The following is a 16,681-nucleotide window of genomic DNA, read 5'->3' as shown; positions in this document are numbered from 1 at the left end:
AGAACCTGACTCTATTACTATTTTGATGAAAATTGGTCAACTGCTTCCTCTGCTCTTATGATAATGTCCACAGTCCTTACCAGGCTGAAAGAAGTCCTCGGTTACCTCTCCATCCTCCTCGACATCGACTCTCCAACTCATACTCGGGGCCAAGTGATCCTAAATGTTTTTGTGCTCCTTAGCCTCCAGGTCTTTGCAGGTGCTGCTTCCTCTGTGTTGAGGACTCCTCTGCCCTCCCTGTTTTTCCTGGCTAACTCCTCCTAATCCTTAAGGTTTGTGGAGACTTCTCTGATTGACCTCTATCCCCCACCCTCAAAGGGTTACAGGCTTTTTCCTATCTGTACTCCCACAGCATGTCAAACTTCCTATCATTTTACTGATAACTGTTATAAATGCTTCTTTTCTTTGTCCCACTGAAAACTCTGATCAGGAAGGTTAAACTTTAAGGAGACAAATAGTTGAAGTCAGGCACAAGAGAATTAAAAAAAACCTTTTTCATGAGAGTGTAGATGCATCCACAGGAAATGTTCCAAAGTCATGCTATTCTCTGCTACTCCTCAGACTGCCTTCCAATGTGTTAGAAAGTAGCATTACAGAAAAAGGACATGAGCCCAAAGAAACACAGGTGGGAGAAAAGCTGGGTGCAGCGCAGGCACATCTGGACGTGGGAAAGACAAAGCAGCACAAGCTGCCAGTAGAGACGGAGAGAAAGCAGCCGATCTGAGCTTTGCCGAACGTGCTTCTCCACCTAAGGGCTGGTGCTGTTCGCCTGCTGGAAAGTCATCGTAAGCACGTCTCCAACTTGTAATCCCTTTCGGAAATCAAGTGAATGCTCATTCATCTATTAAAATGTACTTTTTATTTTTGAGGACTGATTTTATATATGTGGATAGGACTTACTTCAGAAAATACATGCTAACACACTCTAAAATAAACTTAATACATGAAACAGGTTTTCAGTACAAATACTAAAAAGCCAGTACTATAAAAGTAAAGCTGCATGCCAATTCAATTTGCTCGAGTTAATGAAAAATAAATATGTTAGGAAATGGTGCTAAAATGGTTTGTGTCTCATGATATGAACCATACCACCAAAACTGCCAAAAGGCACAAGAGAATTCACTGCCTAGAAAAAAATCCCATTAATTTGGTTATGATATTTATTATATGATAATCCCGGGAAAAGAAAGAAATGCACTATATACTCACCTAGTTCAGTGCTAGTAAAATTATGGAACCTTTTAATCAAACAGAACTCAGCATATATTTTTAAAATTCCCTGCTTATTATTCATTGTACAGCCTGACTGGAGCCTGGCAGGCAAATAGGAGACACCATATATCACTTTTAAATACGACTACTCTAGTATTTATTAAAGGCAGTTAAAAAGTATTTGCTATGGCTTAATACATACATATCTCAAAGGAAAAGAAAATTTACACCAAAATTAATTAAAACATAATGTACAATGATTAAGATTATATCATCTTTCCTTTGCTCAGCTATTCCATATTTTTAAAAGATCAGTTAATCTTGCCTGTAACTGATTAAAAGTAAAAATCTATCTACATTAATAACATCTCAAAAGATTAGTAGAGATATTGGACAAAAATTTTAATAAATACCTCCTAAGAACTAATTTATGAAATAAAAAATACAGACTTCAGAAAGGATCACACACATAGATGTAAAAGTATTTAAGGCCTTCAATAGGCAAAAGAATGTTAAGTGTAATAGATGGAATAATAAAAATTTATAGTTCAAAAATTATACTCCTTAATAGGTAAAGATGAAAAAAATTTTTAGACACATGTATACAAATGAAAAACTTTCATTACTTGAGAGTTTCAAATGTTGAAAATAAATTTTGAATTTCTGGGTAAAAGCTATATATATATATATGGTCCAGTGATAATTTTTTCACTGTGTAACTTATGTTGAAAAATAGAGAAAACTGTGTTTACATTAAAAATTGTATATCAAGTGATATATACTTATTACTGTATATCTACAACAGTAATCTCCAAAGTGTCTTGGATGCACCAATAAAATTCTTCTATTTCTTGTCACTGAAAGAAAAATAATTCCTCTTTTTATTTCTTTCTATTGATTCTGGTACCAACACTCAATCTAAATGTCAGATGCTCACATGTCACATCCTGAATGATAAAGTGCCTAATTAAATACATTTAAAAATTGAATTATCTAATTTTAAATAAAATTAATCTTCTCAAAATGGACAGCTGGCTTAAAATTGGCCCCATAAAGAAATCATGAACTGAAGAAAATGCTAACAATACAAACCCAAGGAAATGGCATAGCTGATGCTTCTACTTTTGTAGGAATCTCTGTTTTCCCTCATAATATGGCTGGTGAAGATGACAAATGTCAAGAAATGGCCCCCCAAAAAGAAGAAAAACAGGTTCAAGGTCTATTTAAAAGCCTCAGCATAATGGCTTACTGCTCCACCAAAACACTCATTTTGAAACATAACTTCACAAAAAGAGAGAAACTCTGTATTAAAAGGTCAGCTAGCATGCTCAAAAAGCCTATTGTTTTTTTGGCTGTGTTCTTTCAAACTTAGCACTACTCTCTTTCATCGTCTGCAGTCAATTTCTAATTTTTGTTTTAAGCACAAGTACCCAGGAAAGAAAGATTAGGTTCCATTTCCAGTGAATGACCAGCAGCTTATAGCTGAAGTGGCCAGGCAGCCTCAGTAAGAACTTTACAGCTGAATTACAAACAGATCTACGCAGTATACTTACTTACAAGAGACTAAAATTGTCACTTCTTGCTTCTTTCACAAAAGCTATGAGTAGCTCATTTAGGACATAAATACAAAGCACTATATAAAGCTCTATTCTTTCCTTGCTCTGGTTATAGCAGATATACAAAATATTTCAATGGTCATGTGAATGTCACATTTGATTTTTCTTCCCTCTTTGATAATTTATCCTTTGATTTTAATATTAGATTTTTATAGAAATTGATAATATATATATAAATATATATATGAAATGTAATTCTGTCCATTAAACTTCTTAGAAGTATTTAAAATATTTTGCTCTATTTAAGATGATTGAAAACAGAAAATATGAAAAGATGTTTTTGTTTTTCCTGGAAGATTCTGGAAGTTTTCTAATTGATCAATTTAATGTTCACTGAGTTCCAAATATCTACATTCCAATTGCAGAGATTCATCTTTATAGAAACTTCTATGGATTTGTTACTCTAGAACTGCCATTCCTAAGGTTGAAAAAGCAATAGAAACAAACAGAAAAGAAAATAGTCAAGATATATAAATACCCTGAGATTTTTTAAAAATTTGTTTTTATTTCAGAGAGAGGAAGGGAGAGGGAGAGAAACATCAATGATGAGAGAGAATCATGGATTGGCTGCCTCCTGCAGGCCTCCCACTGGGTATTGAGCCCACAACCCAGGCATGTGCCCTGAACAGGAATCAAACTGCGACCTCCTGGTTCACAGGTCAATGCTCAACCACTGAGCCACACTGGCCGGGCCTGAGATATTTGTTGTTGCTATTGAGTATGTTTGCAACTTAGCTTTGCTCTCAGACAAGACTTAGGAAAACATACTGCAATTATGCAAGACTTTTGAATACAGTTAAAAGTTAATATAAATTTTGAAGATCTAAAATTTTAGATTGGCTTTGAAGAAGTCAATTGACTATGAAGAAGATTGGCTCTTCCTGGTCCAAGAGTGATAATTATGCTATAGTTTTGGCTGCTATTTTGAAGTAGAAAAGAAAGTATTGTAAGGGACAGGAAATATATGTCCTTGCCTGTTCTAATTTAAGACATGGGAGGCATTTCTAAGGTGAGAACAAATCATACATATGCATATGAAAAACAATGCTTTAAGTTTGGCTTATAATATATAACCATATGATCCTAAAAGTTTAGGTAGCATAGTGAAATGCTATATAGCTAACAGTTCATAACAAGTCCCTCCCTTTATAGAGTAGTTATTTCCATAACATAAGTATTAGTCATATCCTATCATAATAGGTACATTTTACTATTATACCTTTCTTCAAATTCCCACTAACTTTAAAATAAAGAACTTACAGTCAAAAAATTTTCCCCATCATCACGTCCTGAACGATTATGAGCTCTTCTTCTACCATCCGAGATGCTAAGCAAGTCTCTTCCAAAAGGTTCAGAAAAACTTCTCATCATCTGTCGCATACTTTCTCGGTGTGCATGAAAACAATCACTGTTGAAAATCATGTAAAAATAAGTGTTGGAATTTAAATAAGTAATGGGCAGATAAATACAACAATGAAGTATTCTGAGCTAAGATGTTTGTTAAAGTGACAAAAGAACACTTTAGAATAGAATCCTATTCAATAAAAGCCTAATATGCAAATCAACCAAATGGTGGGCCAACAGGCGGAACAACCAGTCGCTATGACACGCACAGACCACCAAGGGGCAGATGCTCAATGCAGGAGCTGCCCCCAGCCCACAGGCCCCAGGCTGGCTAAGGTGGGTGCCAGCAGGGCCTCCCTCCCCCGATTACTCCACTGATCGCCTTGCAGAGGGAGGTGACCGGTGGCGGTGGGGGGCCGGGGCTGGTGAGTGGGCGGCGCCACGCCAGCCAAGGTGGGTGCCAGTGGGGGCCTCCTGATCGCCTTGCTGGTCGCCCCATAGATCGGCCCTGATCGCCAACCAGGCCTAGGGACCCTACCCAAGCACGAAGTTCATGCACTGGGCCTCTAGTTATATCATAAAAACCTACTATCCATAAATACAATTTATAGATAATCGATATCTCATAAAGACCTACTATGCACAAATACAGACTGTTCTTTTTATTCACTATAATTCACTTATGAATAATAATAAAAATATATCTTTATTTATCTTTTATGATATAAAAATGTTAAACACAAAGTAACACATCTCTGAAAATAAAGTGTTTCCTATAGAAACATGCAATTTAGTGAGTCTTGTTTTTCTGAATGCATTACATACAATTGGGTTAGAAATTTAGCAACTAAATGTGGCTAATTTAAAATGTTGGCCAGGGTTCTCTTTATTTAAATAGGAGTAGGTATATTTATATGTAGGGCAAATGCTAAAAAAGAAATCTTTATTTTTTGAGTGACATGAACAAAAGGCGGCCTGTTGGGAAAAGCATTCAGATGAAAGTGGGCCTGCAGCCTGGCTTTTGCACCTGTTGGGACCACTCAGGAAGAAATCTGGCTGGACCCTGAAGTGAGTGCAACTCACGTCTACCCAGAACATCAACGGCTTGCAAATAAGACTTCAAGATTTCTCTTGTTCACGCCTGAATTCTTTTTCATCAACGCCAAAAATCTCTTGCAGTAGTCACCAACTGTTTTAATGTGTTTTTAAATTAACCTCCTACAGAGCTTATCAGGTGAGAAGTTAGTAGTTTTTATATATTTCTACCTATTCATATTGTTCTCCTTTGAAATTAATGTTTCATTCTTTCAGGAAAACTTTATTAATTATTTATTAAATGTTATTATTTATTTATTTATTAAATATAATTTATTTATTATAATTTTATTTATTATGCTGGCCATACTGCCTCTTTCAAGATCACTGACACAAACCACAACCAAACACAGTGACATTTGGTACCAAATGTACTTTTTCTACTCCATGTTATTAATCTATCACAAGCCAGGAAAAATAAATTGTTACCCCCATCCCACCAAATTTTAACTCTTAAATTGATTCTGGGCCTGTTTGGAATAATTTCAACGTAAACTTTTTTAAAAACTTAATTGTTTTTTTTTTAGAGATAGATGAAGGGAGAAGGAAAGAGAAACACTGATGCGAGAGCCAAGCATAGATTGATTGCCTCCTGAACACCCCCTACAAGGGATCAAGTCTGCAACCCCCACATATGCCCAGACTGGGAATCAAACCAGCAACTGTTTGGTGCATGGGATGACGCCCAACTAATTGAGCCACACCGGCCTGGGCATGAAAGTTGGCTTTTTTTTTTTTTTTTAAGGACTGGTATAGTTTCACTTCAGAATAAGTCCTGCTTTTAAGGCTCAAATACAAATATATATATATATATATATCCACACGCACATATATATTTGGGGGCACAGCTTCTAATTTTATTTAGTCTGTATAAGAATATAGATATTTATACTTACAAACAAAACCATTACATTATTTATTACATAAGGGTCTCAGATTGATATGGCAGTCCTATTCATCAAGGGGAATTCATTCCTTCCTCCCTTCCTTCCTTCTTTCCTTCCTTCCTTCCTTCCACTATACATACTAGTAGCAAAAACTTGCTTAGCCAGCAGATTGTTATGAGTCTCATAATAATAAAAAAATGTTCCCTAGTTTCAATGAGGTGTATGGGTACATAAAGAATATACATCAGGCAATCCAAATTTTAAAGTTAGAAATAATATATGTAACATTCAAGAAAATCTTGAGGGCATGGACCATAACTTCTACAAATTTATGTTAGAGTCCATAGGGCTGAGCATATAGTAGAAACTTAAGAAATACGTGGAGAATGAATTACATAGCTACAGGCAATCTATTTTCCCAATAATTAGAAGCACAGTTTAAAATGGTAGTATGGCATAAACCTTTGATACTGAGTTGTAGGAATGACTATGATCCCTCCCATTCTATAAGTACTCCCCTACTTTTGCATGAATATTTATAACTAGTGGCCTGGTGCACGAAATTCATGCATGGGGGGTGGTGGGGAGTGTCCCTCAGCCCGGCCTGCACCCTCTCCAATCTGGGACCCCTCGGGGGATGTCCGACTGCTGGTTTAGGCCTGATCCCACTTCTGTCTGCCAGCCTGATCGCCCCCTAACCGCTACCCTGCTGGCCCAATTGCCCCCAACTGCCCTCCCCTGCCGGCCCAATGGCCCCCAACTGCCCTCGCCTGCCAGCCCGATTGCTCACAACTGCCCTCTCCTGCTGCAACCTGCCTCCTCCACTGCGACCTGCCTCCTCCACACAAGGTGGCAAAGATGCCACAACCAGCCTCCTCCACGCTGCATGGAGCTGTGGGCTCACCACATGAAGTGGCTGCCAGACCCCACATGGCCATCTTGTAGTGGCCATCTTGTGATGATGTCGCACGTGAGGGCCACCTAGGCTTTTATTAGTATAGATGTTTACTTTTATTTTTAAATACTAGAGGCCCGATGCACAAAATTAGTGCAAGAGTAAGCCTTCCTTCCCCGGCTGCCAGCACGGGCTTCCCACGCAGCCCTGGCTTCGTCTGGAAGGTCATCCAGAAGGACTTCCAGTCTAATTAGCATATTATGCTTTTATTATCATAGATGTATTTTTTAATTGATTTTGGAGCAGAAGGGCAAGGGATAGAGAGATAGAAACATCAATAATGAGAATCATTGATTAGCTGCCTCCTGCAGGTCTTCTACTGGGGATTGAGCTGCAAGCCTGGTATGTGCCCTGACTGGGAATCGAATCATGAACTCCTGGTTCATAGGTTCATGCTCAACCATTAAGCCACACTAGCTGGGCTACAATGTTTATTGATAGAACTAAGCATTAAGATATGATTAGATGCTATCAAATGGCATTTCTTGACCCAGCCAACTATGCCATAAATGTGTTGTACTCCTTAACTACCCAATGAACCAAAAAATGCACCAAATCAAGTATACCTTAAAAATTCTTTCAGTGTAGGGTTTATAGTACCTCATTCTATAAATATGATATCCTACAATATGTATAATTAAATTATAAGAAATATCCTTATAAAAGTATTTCTGAGAACATAAACTTTTAAGTGCTAAAACTCAGAGTAGCTGTTAGGAGTCTTATAAAGGGACCCTGAAAATGAAAACTTTAAATTTTAGCTGAGTACTCTAAAGCTAACTTTATTAAATGATTAGAATTAAAATACTATTTAGCACCAAACTACATCATCTTAATGAAGACCTTACCTCAAACTATATGTCTGAAAACAAATATGTAAGTAACCTCAAACATTGTTCACAAAAGTTTATCGAGTAAGGTACTTTTTATTTCCTGCTATGACAATATTCTCAATCAAGAAAATATCAGTCAAGACCGCCAGTGTGGCTTAGTGGTTGAACGTTGACCCACGAACCAAGAGGTCGCAGTTTGATTCCTTGTCAGGGCAAATGCTTGGGCTGTGGGCTTGATCCCCAGTAGGAGGCAGCCAATTGATAATGTTTCTCTCCCATCAATGTTTCTATCTTTCTATCCCTTTCCCTCTCTTTCTAAAAAATCAATAAGAGCATATTAAGAAAAGAAAATATCAGTCTATATCTTTCTTGTATATGAAATACATTTACTTTCAACTCAGTCAATGAATATGCCAAAAGAAGTGTCCTCCAATTATCTCCAAATTGCAAAATGAAACTAAAAAAAATGTAAGTAGAGAGTATAAAAATGTAAGTTTTAGCTTCTGTGAAGGAGATGGAAAAACAACATCCTATGAATATATGCAGTTCTTTGACCAAAGACACATATGGTGCCCATACGAAGAGTTGGGTGCCTTAAGGAAATGCTAACAATTTATGATTAAAAATAAGGCTGATAGATATGTCAACCTGCTTCTGAGCCTTGAATAAGTGCTAACTTATAGCTTATAAGTGCTAACATAGATATTCTTTGTAGACTTGCACGATCAGAATTCCATTTCTGTAGCTCAGAAGACCATGTTTCTGTACAAAGTAGAAATTTTTAGGTTGTAATATATGCAAACTTTTATAGTAAACTAGAGGCCCATTGCACGAAGAGATTCGTGCAATAGGCCTTCCTTCCCCTTGCTGCCGGCACCGGTTTTCCTCCAGCACCCGGGACCCAGGCCTTCACTCTGGCCGCAGCGGAGAAACCAAGCCTCTTCAGTCTTCAGTTGTCTTCAGTCGTATTCAGTCTTCACTCTGCGTCTGCATATGCAAATTAACCACCATCTTTGTTGGGTTAATTTGCATACTCATCCTGATTGGCTGGTGGGCATAGTGGAGTGACACCAATTTGCATGTTTCTCTTTTATTAGTGTAGGTAATCAACTCTGTTAGGGTAAAGGATAGATACCAAAATAACTTTAACCTCAAATTAGTTTTCCTGCCCAAATATACACATATTTTTATTTCTTCTTTAGCAAATACAAATGGGAGGGGAAAGTAGCACCTTTGAGAGAAAACTGCATGCCAGGAAGTACCACCCATTGTTTTTTAGCCTTTGTGTTTTTAATCAAATTACAAGTATTATTTATTTACAAGGTATATATGAAGGTATGCCATAAGTAGATTTTCATTGAAATAACTTCAGAAGATATATATATAACATAACATATATATAACATAACATAAATAACATAAGAAGATACCAATATAAAAAATCACAAATATATAAAACAAACTAACATATCACTTTTAAAGTTTCCTTTTAATTTTCTGTTGAAATTTAATATGTGCTATTATGTGAAGGTAAACATTAAAAATGAATATATTTGAACTTAAAACCACATATTTTAATTGTGTTTTTACTCAGATATTTTAAGCATTTGACAATTTGACCACAGTATTTTACCAGTCCCAAACTATTTAATAATTATAATTTTATATCCAAGAAGTATATATTTTTAATCTTCTCACTTTTAAATAATTAGTAAAGTAACAAAGTGTGCTTATATTGATATCCTTGGTTCCGAACTGATGGATTATTTAGGAAATGGTACTGTTCAAATTAGAAAGTGCCACATCAATAAGGGCATCTGTTGAATGCAAATAATTGCTTTCAGCAATAAATACCAAAATAACGACAAGACAAAGAGTCAAGGACACCAGATTATCATTACACAATATTTATTGAAAACTTTCTACATGTCAGACATTAAACTACCCACAGGGAACCCAGTGACCAGACACATAATTTTAGCAATAGGGATAATGCTTATATAAAAGATGGCATGAATTCCTTATGTTTGACTTATATTAATTAATGGATATTCATTTCATTTAAGGTTGGGGTAAAATGGGTAGGTCAAATGACATTACCTGAAATAAATATAACAGGGTTGTGTTTTTTTCCCTCTAACCTCTTCAAAGTATGTTTACCCTCTATATAGTTAGTTGTGGAGCAAAGAAATTACAAGCATGAATCAGTTTTATAAAGTTAATGACAATAATTTTATCTTACATTTTTATGATACAGCTTCCTACATTTAAAGAAGGTAATGACTGAACTGATGTTACACAGGCATATAACTGATGGTCTTTTCCACCCTAAGCACAGGGAAGCGTGTTCTTTGAGGCATGCCTACTATTTGTGGTCTGTTACTATTTCTGACCCTGACCCTTGGGTTCATTGCCTTTGCTCAAAAGAGTCACCCAAGAGTTTAAATTACACTTTTGCTAGACAGCTTAAAGAAGGTACTAATTATACATTCACAGTTTAGTTAAGGCCATTGCTCTTTTTGATACGATCAAGGACATAATATAACAGAAAAGCTGTGTATCATAATCTTCTTAACCCACTGTACTGAGGTCACAATTTCATAAGAACCACTTCAACAGCTCCACTAATCTATGGATATATTTAGTCCCTACTCTCAGAGGCTTTTCAAAGAGCAGATCATAATACAAACTTTGAAATCTGTTAAAATGGCACTGGTTGTAAATGTCCCGATAGCTTCTAAACAAGTGAACTAAAACAGCACAATGAGTTTACTGTTTAATGAATAACCTTCAGAAGAGTTGGCACAACTGAGCTTTCTCGGTCACACTAGAAATTAAAGTCTCCTGAAGGTATTAATTACATTTTCTATAGTCCTCTTTGTTTCATTAGCTTTGATTCCTTAAATGTGGGTGTAGCTATTCCACTGTTATTCTCTCAATTATTACTTTGATGTTATATGGTTTTAAACATTTAAGTCAATATTTTCCTTTAAGAAAATCTACATGGAAGGTAAACTGTTAACATTTTAACCTTAAAAAAACAGGATCCCTAAGTTGCCTAGAGAAATAATTTAATTAAAAGGAAGATCTAATTAAATTAAGGACACCAAGTCAAAATTCAAACAGGCAAAACACTTGGGCAAAAACGGATCACAAATCTTCCTGTTCTAGGGTCGCAATTACATTAGATCATTACTCTTCTACAATCACCAAAAGAAGAATTTTTTTTAAAAACCAGAAAACTAGATCATAATGGAACTAATTCATTTCTGGATGTCATCCTCCTAAGGCATCACGTTAATTTCACTTGGACCGGTCCACGGGTTGGCACCTGCTACCTGGGGTGTTAAATGCACCCTCTCCCTGCTTCCCTGCCCTCTCGCACTGCTGACCGAGGCAGAGTCCCTTCCCGAACAAGGCCAGCTTTGCAACAAAGCGAGCAAGGAAAACAAACATTGCACATGGCAACTCCCACGCCCCTGGAGGTGAGAGGCAGCACAACTAACTCTCCAATTTCGTGGTGCGCTCAGAAACACGATGAAAAGTGCTGTTTTAGAGAATGTTTCCCTTTTCAAAGAACTGCCCTCCTACAAGGCACTCCGCAGCCCTCCTACAAGGCACTCCGCAGCCCTCCTACAAGGCACTCCGCAGCCCTCATTTGGAGTTGACACGGGGGTGGGGAGGTCCTGAGAGCCGGCATCCTTCTCGCCGTCAGTTCCACCGGGGAGGGCCGTTACCCAGAGGCAGTTACCGCCCCTGCAAAGCCCCTGCAGCGGGGAAGCCGCACTCCCGAGGAGGAAAGCCAAGGGCCGGTGCGGGCACCCAAGTCTCGCCAAGTGAGAGCAGCTCTCGCCCCGGGTGCGGGGTGCGGGGGAGGGCTGCTCAGATCCGGGCTCTCCTCACGCCCCCAATCCTCCTCTCCTCCTTCCTCCCCCCCAAGTCCTTTCCCATCCCAGCTCCCCAAACTCTTCTCACTTCACCTCACGGACCCAAACTCTCTTGCTTCTCTCTACGCCCCCCCCCCCAAACCTCCTCTCCCCTCCCTCGTTCACCCCTAAGTCCTCTTCTCCCTTCTTTCTCACGCCCCCCCCCCCAAGTCCTCCTCTTCCTCAAACTGCCTCCCTTTCGCCCTCTCAAACTCGCTCTTTCCCCTTAAAATAGTTCCCTAGAAAAATCCCTGAATTGCCGCGCGATGGCGGGGACACTCACGAGAAGAAGGGGTCATCCTCAAACCCGCTGTTCAGCATCCGGAACATGCTGGCGGTCGGGGCCGCGGCGGAGCGGACAGGTCGGAGGACGGTGTAACTCGCCGCAGCCACGGCTGGACCCTGGCGGCCCCGCTCAGTCCTGGCTTCTAGCTCGGCTCGGTCCGTGGTGGCCGCCCGGAAAGGCGGAGCCGGACGCAGCGCTGACTTCCCATTGGGCACTGGTTCCCCGACGTCACAGAGACGAGGCGGGGACAATGCGCCGCTGCCATGACAACTGGGATCAACACGGAGGTACGAGTTCAGCCTGGTGCCAGCCAGGCAACCCATCTTCAGCCTCCCCGGGACGAGGTAGCTTGTTCTGAGGCCTGCCGCACACAAAAATTAGACCGCCCTCTGCGTGACCTTGGGCACATCGCCCTTGGCCTGGAACTCCAAGTCTCTTTCCAGGAAAGTGGAGATGGGTCAAGAGTTGGGCCAGATAGTATCCAAAGACCCATCCGCGGGCCACATTGGGTGACCCACACGAGAGTGTCTTATAACTGACATAATCTGTGGTAGTTGGTCCAAGCTGTGCACAGATAATGAGAAAAAAAGTGTGCGCCCTAACCGGTTTGGCTCAGTAGATAGAGCATCGGCCTGCGGACTGAAGGGTCCCAGGTTTGATTCCGGTCAAGAGCATGTACCTGGGTTGCGGGCACATTCCCAGTAGGAGGTGTGCAGGAGGCAGCTGATCGATGTTTCTCTCTCATTGATGTTTCTAACTCTCTATCCCTCTCCCTTCCTCTCTGTAAAAAAATCCATAAAAATATATATATATATATTAAAAATGTGAAAATGTTTTTGGGTCCAGTTAGTAAATAGTGTTCTCAATGCTTGAAGGTAGCAGGATGGATGGGGCCTATCAAATTTCAATAAACTTATTTGCCTTTTGTAAATCTAAAACCCAAAGCAGTATATACCAAAGTGGGAAATGCTTAAGTTATAAGTACACATGGTATTTAAAATGAGAAAGAAAAAAGTTGCTATCTTTTTTAAAAAATATATTTTATTGATTTTTTACAGAGAGGAAGGGAGAGGGATAGTTAGAAACATCGATGAGAGAGAAACATCGATCAGCTGCCTCCTGCACACCTCCTTCTGGGGAATGTGCCCGCAACCCAGGTACATGCCCCTGACCAGAATCGAACCTGGGACCTTTCAGTCCGCAGGCCGACGCTCTATCCACTGAGCCAAACCGGCTCTGGCATAAAAGTTGCTATCTTTTTGATCCTCTTTCCAGTCTCTATTTTAAGGAACAAGTGTCACTTTGTTGATGGCAGGTCTTCAACATTACTCCACAATTCCTTAACCTAATAGCAGGACTCAGACACGAAGCTTGCAGCAAGCAACTCTATCCAACTGAAATTCCATTATATACATTTTTTAAAATATATTTTATTGATTTTTTACAGAGAGGAAGGGAGAGAGAGCTAGAAACATCGATGAGAGAGAAACATCAATCAGCTGCCTCCTGTACACCTCCCACTGGGGATGTGCCCGCAACCAAGGTACATGCCCTTGACCAGAATCGAACCCGGGACCCCTGTGTCCGCAGGTCGATGCTCTATCCACTGAGCCAAACCGGTTAGGGCTATACATTTTTATTTTTATTATATTATACTAGAGGCCTGGTGCTCGAATTCGTGCAACAGGGGTCCCTTGGCCTGGCCTGCAGGATCAGGGCAAAACCGGCTCTCCGACATCCCCCAGCCCTTCTTGCTCAGTCCTGGTCGGCTGGACCCCAGCAGCAAGCTAACCTACTGGTCAGAGTGTCTGCCCCCTGGTGGTTAGTGCATGTCATAGCGAGCAGTTGAGTGGCCTTAGCATATCATTAGCATATTACTCTTTGATTTGTTGAACGGACGACTGGTCAACCAGGCACTTAGCATATTAGGCCTTTATTATATAGGATGGGAGTGTTTTGTTTTTTTTTAAGGCAAGTGACACTGGTTTTAAATTTAAAGCACACATTTGCCTGGGGGCAGAGAGAGAGGGGTGAGGGATGGAGGGGAAAAACGGGGGACATCTGAAATACTTCCAACAATAAAGATAAATTTAAAAAAATAATTAAAAATAGATTTAAAGCACACATTAATAGCTGGTCTAACAGTTTAAGTGAAAAGTGAGATAATTTAAAGAAACAGAATAGGTGGAATTCGAACATGGTGGGAGAGACATCATAACAATGGTACTCATATTATTGAATTTTGCAAAACACTGTCCTGAGGTCTTCCAGGAACCTAGAGGCAGGTGGAGGAGAAGATAGGAGAGAGGACATTAAAGGAAGAATGATAAGACTGTAAGAAGATGGAAAAATGCACCTTGCACATCCACCTTTAGCTTACTGGACTCCCCAACCTCTCCAGGGTGATTTTCTGTGGGTTTAGAGGGCCATCTATGGCTCCACAGGGCTTCCTGGGATGGAGCCAGAGAAGTGGCACTCAGCCAGCGTGCAGAAGCGTGCAGAGCCTGATTTGGAGGTGGCAGGAGTACTCAGGGGTTATTTTGGGAGCCAGAAATTTAATCCTTTGGACTTTTTACCTCCCCACCTTTAGCCAAGTTCTCTGGTAGCCTCCTTTTTCTGAGACAGGTGGCATGAGGTAGGGCAGACTTCACAGCCCACGAGAAGATAGGGTAGCTCTTCTCCGCTGGCCTCAGAAGGAAGCTCAGGAGGCATATACATATTGGGACATTTCTAAATTAGTTTCAAGGCAAAAATAAAAATGTTTTAGAAGACCTGAATTACTTTCTCTTTAAAATAATATGACCCAAGATGTTAAGGAGGCCATACTTGGGACAAAAAAACTTAAATGAGATGGGGTAAATTATTTATGATGAATGACAATATTAAAATAGTTCTGGATTAAGGTCAAATAAAGCAACTTGTGAGAGAGTTTCTCCTGTTGTTCCCATGGTGATTTTTCTTAGACTCACATCATTAAACCGTGAAAGCTTTAGTGGCACATGTTAGTCAGGGAGTTACCTGGAGCTTCTAAAAGCAGTTTTGGCCTAATGACAAATGCTTAAAAAAAAAAGTTAGAGGAGGAAATAGAGTTGAAGCTAAAGAGACCACAATCATTTCAGATCTGATGGGTAAGAAGCGGGAAAGAAAAGAAGGGGTCAGTCGGGAGAGGCTGAGTAAGCAGGGGAGAATAGAGATGCAGAGCAAGACTAAAGGGGAGAGGATCCAGACTTGTCTGTAAACAGAATCACAATAGCTAATATTTATTGAATGTGTGCCAGGCACTGTTGTAGGCACTTCAGGTGTGTTAATTCATCGAATCCTTACAAGATATGTATGGAGTAGAGATGGTTTTTATCCCCAGTTATAGATGAGGCAACCAACACACAGAGGGGCTAAGTAAATTGCAATGGTTCACACAGATAGTGACTGAACTGGGCTGGGTGCCTGGAGTTCTCCCTAGTGTGGGCTGTTTGCTGGGAATGGGGATGATGGGCTACACTTACAGATTCAGTATGAAAGCAGGTAATCAGTTCTCAAAATCATGTTGACAAACTAAATAATGGGACCAAACTAAAAAGTATGAAATTCAGTGAGAATATATTCAAATCTATTCAATTTTAGAAATATTGAGTGCCTAACCTATTCAGGCACTGATCTAGTCACTGTGGCATTGATGAACAAAACAAACAAAAATCCCTGTTCCTGTAGTTTATATTCTTGTGAGGGCAGAATGAAAATAAAGGACATGGAAAGTAGTGTGTTAAAAGGAGAAAAATCTGAGCAGGTTAAGGGAGATGGAGGTGTGCAATTATAAGCAGGGAGTTTTGTGTAGGCCTCATTAAGAAGGTGAATTTGAGGAAACTTCCTAGAAGGAAGTGGACATCTATCAGAAGAGCATTCCAGGCCTGTGCAAAGGCCCTGAGATAGCATATAGTTGGTGTATTTCATGTGCAGTCCATTCATATGTTTTGAAACTTACCTTCAGATAAATGAGATAAACCAAGTAAAGAGAAACTTACATATTAGGATGATAGCTCCTGCTTATACTTCCTTGTTCCAGGCATTGCATTAAGTTCTCTACATATATTTTCTCATGAAATCCTTGTCACAACCCTGTATATTATAATATGTTTACTCCAACATTATGTGTGAAAAAACTGAGACCCAGAGAAATTTGGTGATTGTCCATTCAAATTCAAAAGTCAGTTCAAATCCAAATTAGTCCTATTCCAAAATGTATATTCTTTCCACCATCCAACTTTGCTGTCCTCGAAAAATTAACCATTTCCTGAGCACCTCTATGTACTAGGCACTTTTAGATATATAAACTATAACTACACTAGTACTTATGGTTTACTTGGAACATTATTGACCAAGTTGAGAGAACAGAGAAAAGGATGAAACCCAAGCCAACCCTACAACTCTATTAAAAACACTAAGAGTTCCAAATGTCAATGAGTCCTTTTTTCTTTATTCATTAATTCACCAAATATTTCTTAAGGCCCAATTATTTCCCAGGCATTATTG

The 16,681-nt window shown here is 39.5% G+C and overlaps 1 protein-coding gene across 7 annotated transcripts in view; it reads right to left on the bottom strand.

Annotated features, from left to right (window-relative positions):
* MLF1 (myeloid leukemia factor 1) overlaps positions 1–16,681 on the bottom strand; it is a 44,298-nt gene that overhangs the window by 12,066 nt on the left and 15,551 nt on the right. For 5 of the 7 annotated variants that reach the window (XM_081086762.1, XM_081086758.1, XM_081086761.1 and 2 more), the window contains one exon: positions 4,089–4,236. In XM_081086762.1, the coding sequence (XP_080942888.1) occupies positions 4,089–4,208 (120 nt within the window). In that variant the 5' untranslated portion in view covers positions 4,209–4,236. Of the gene's footprint in view, positions 1–4,088; positions 4,237–12,151; positions 12,419–16,681 lie in introns of those variants that run through there. The other 2 variants (XM_081086757.1, XM_081086763.1) reach the window with 2 other exon arrangements.

Source organism: Myotis nattereri (assembly GCF_964212035.1).
Source record: "Myotis nattereri genome assembly, chromosome: 3".
Taxonomy (NCBI): domain Eukaryota; kingdom Metazoa; phylum Chordata; class Mammalia; order Chiroptera; family Vespertilionidae; genus Myotis; species Myotis nattereri.
This window is presented reverse-complemented; position numbering and strand designations above follow the sequence as displayed.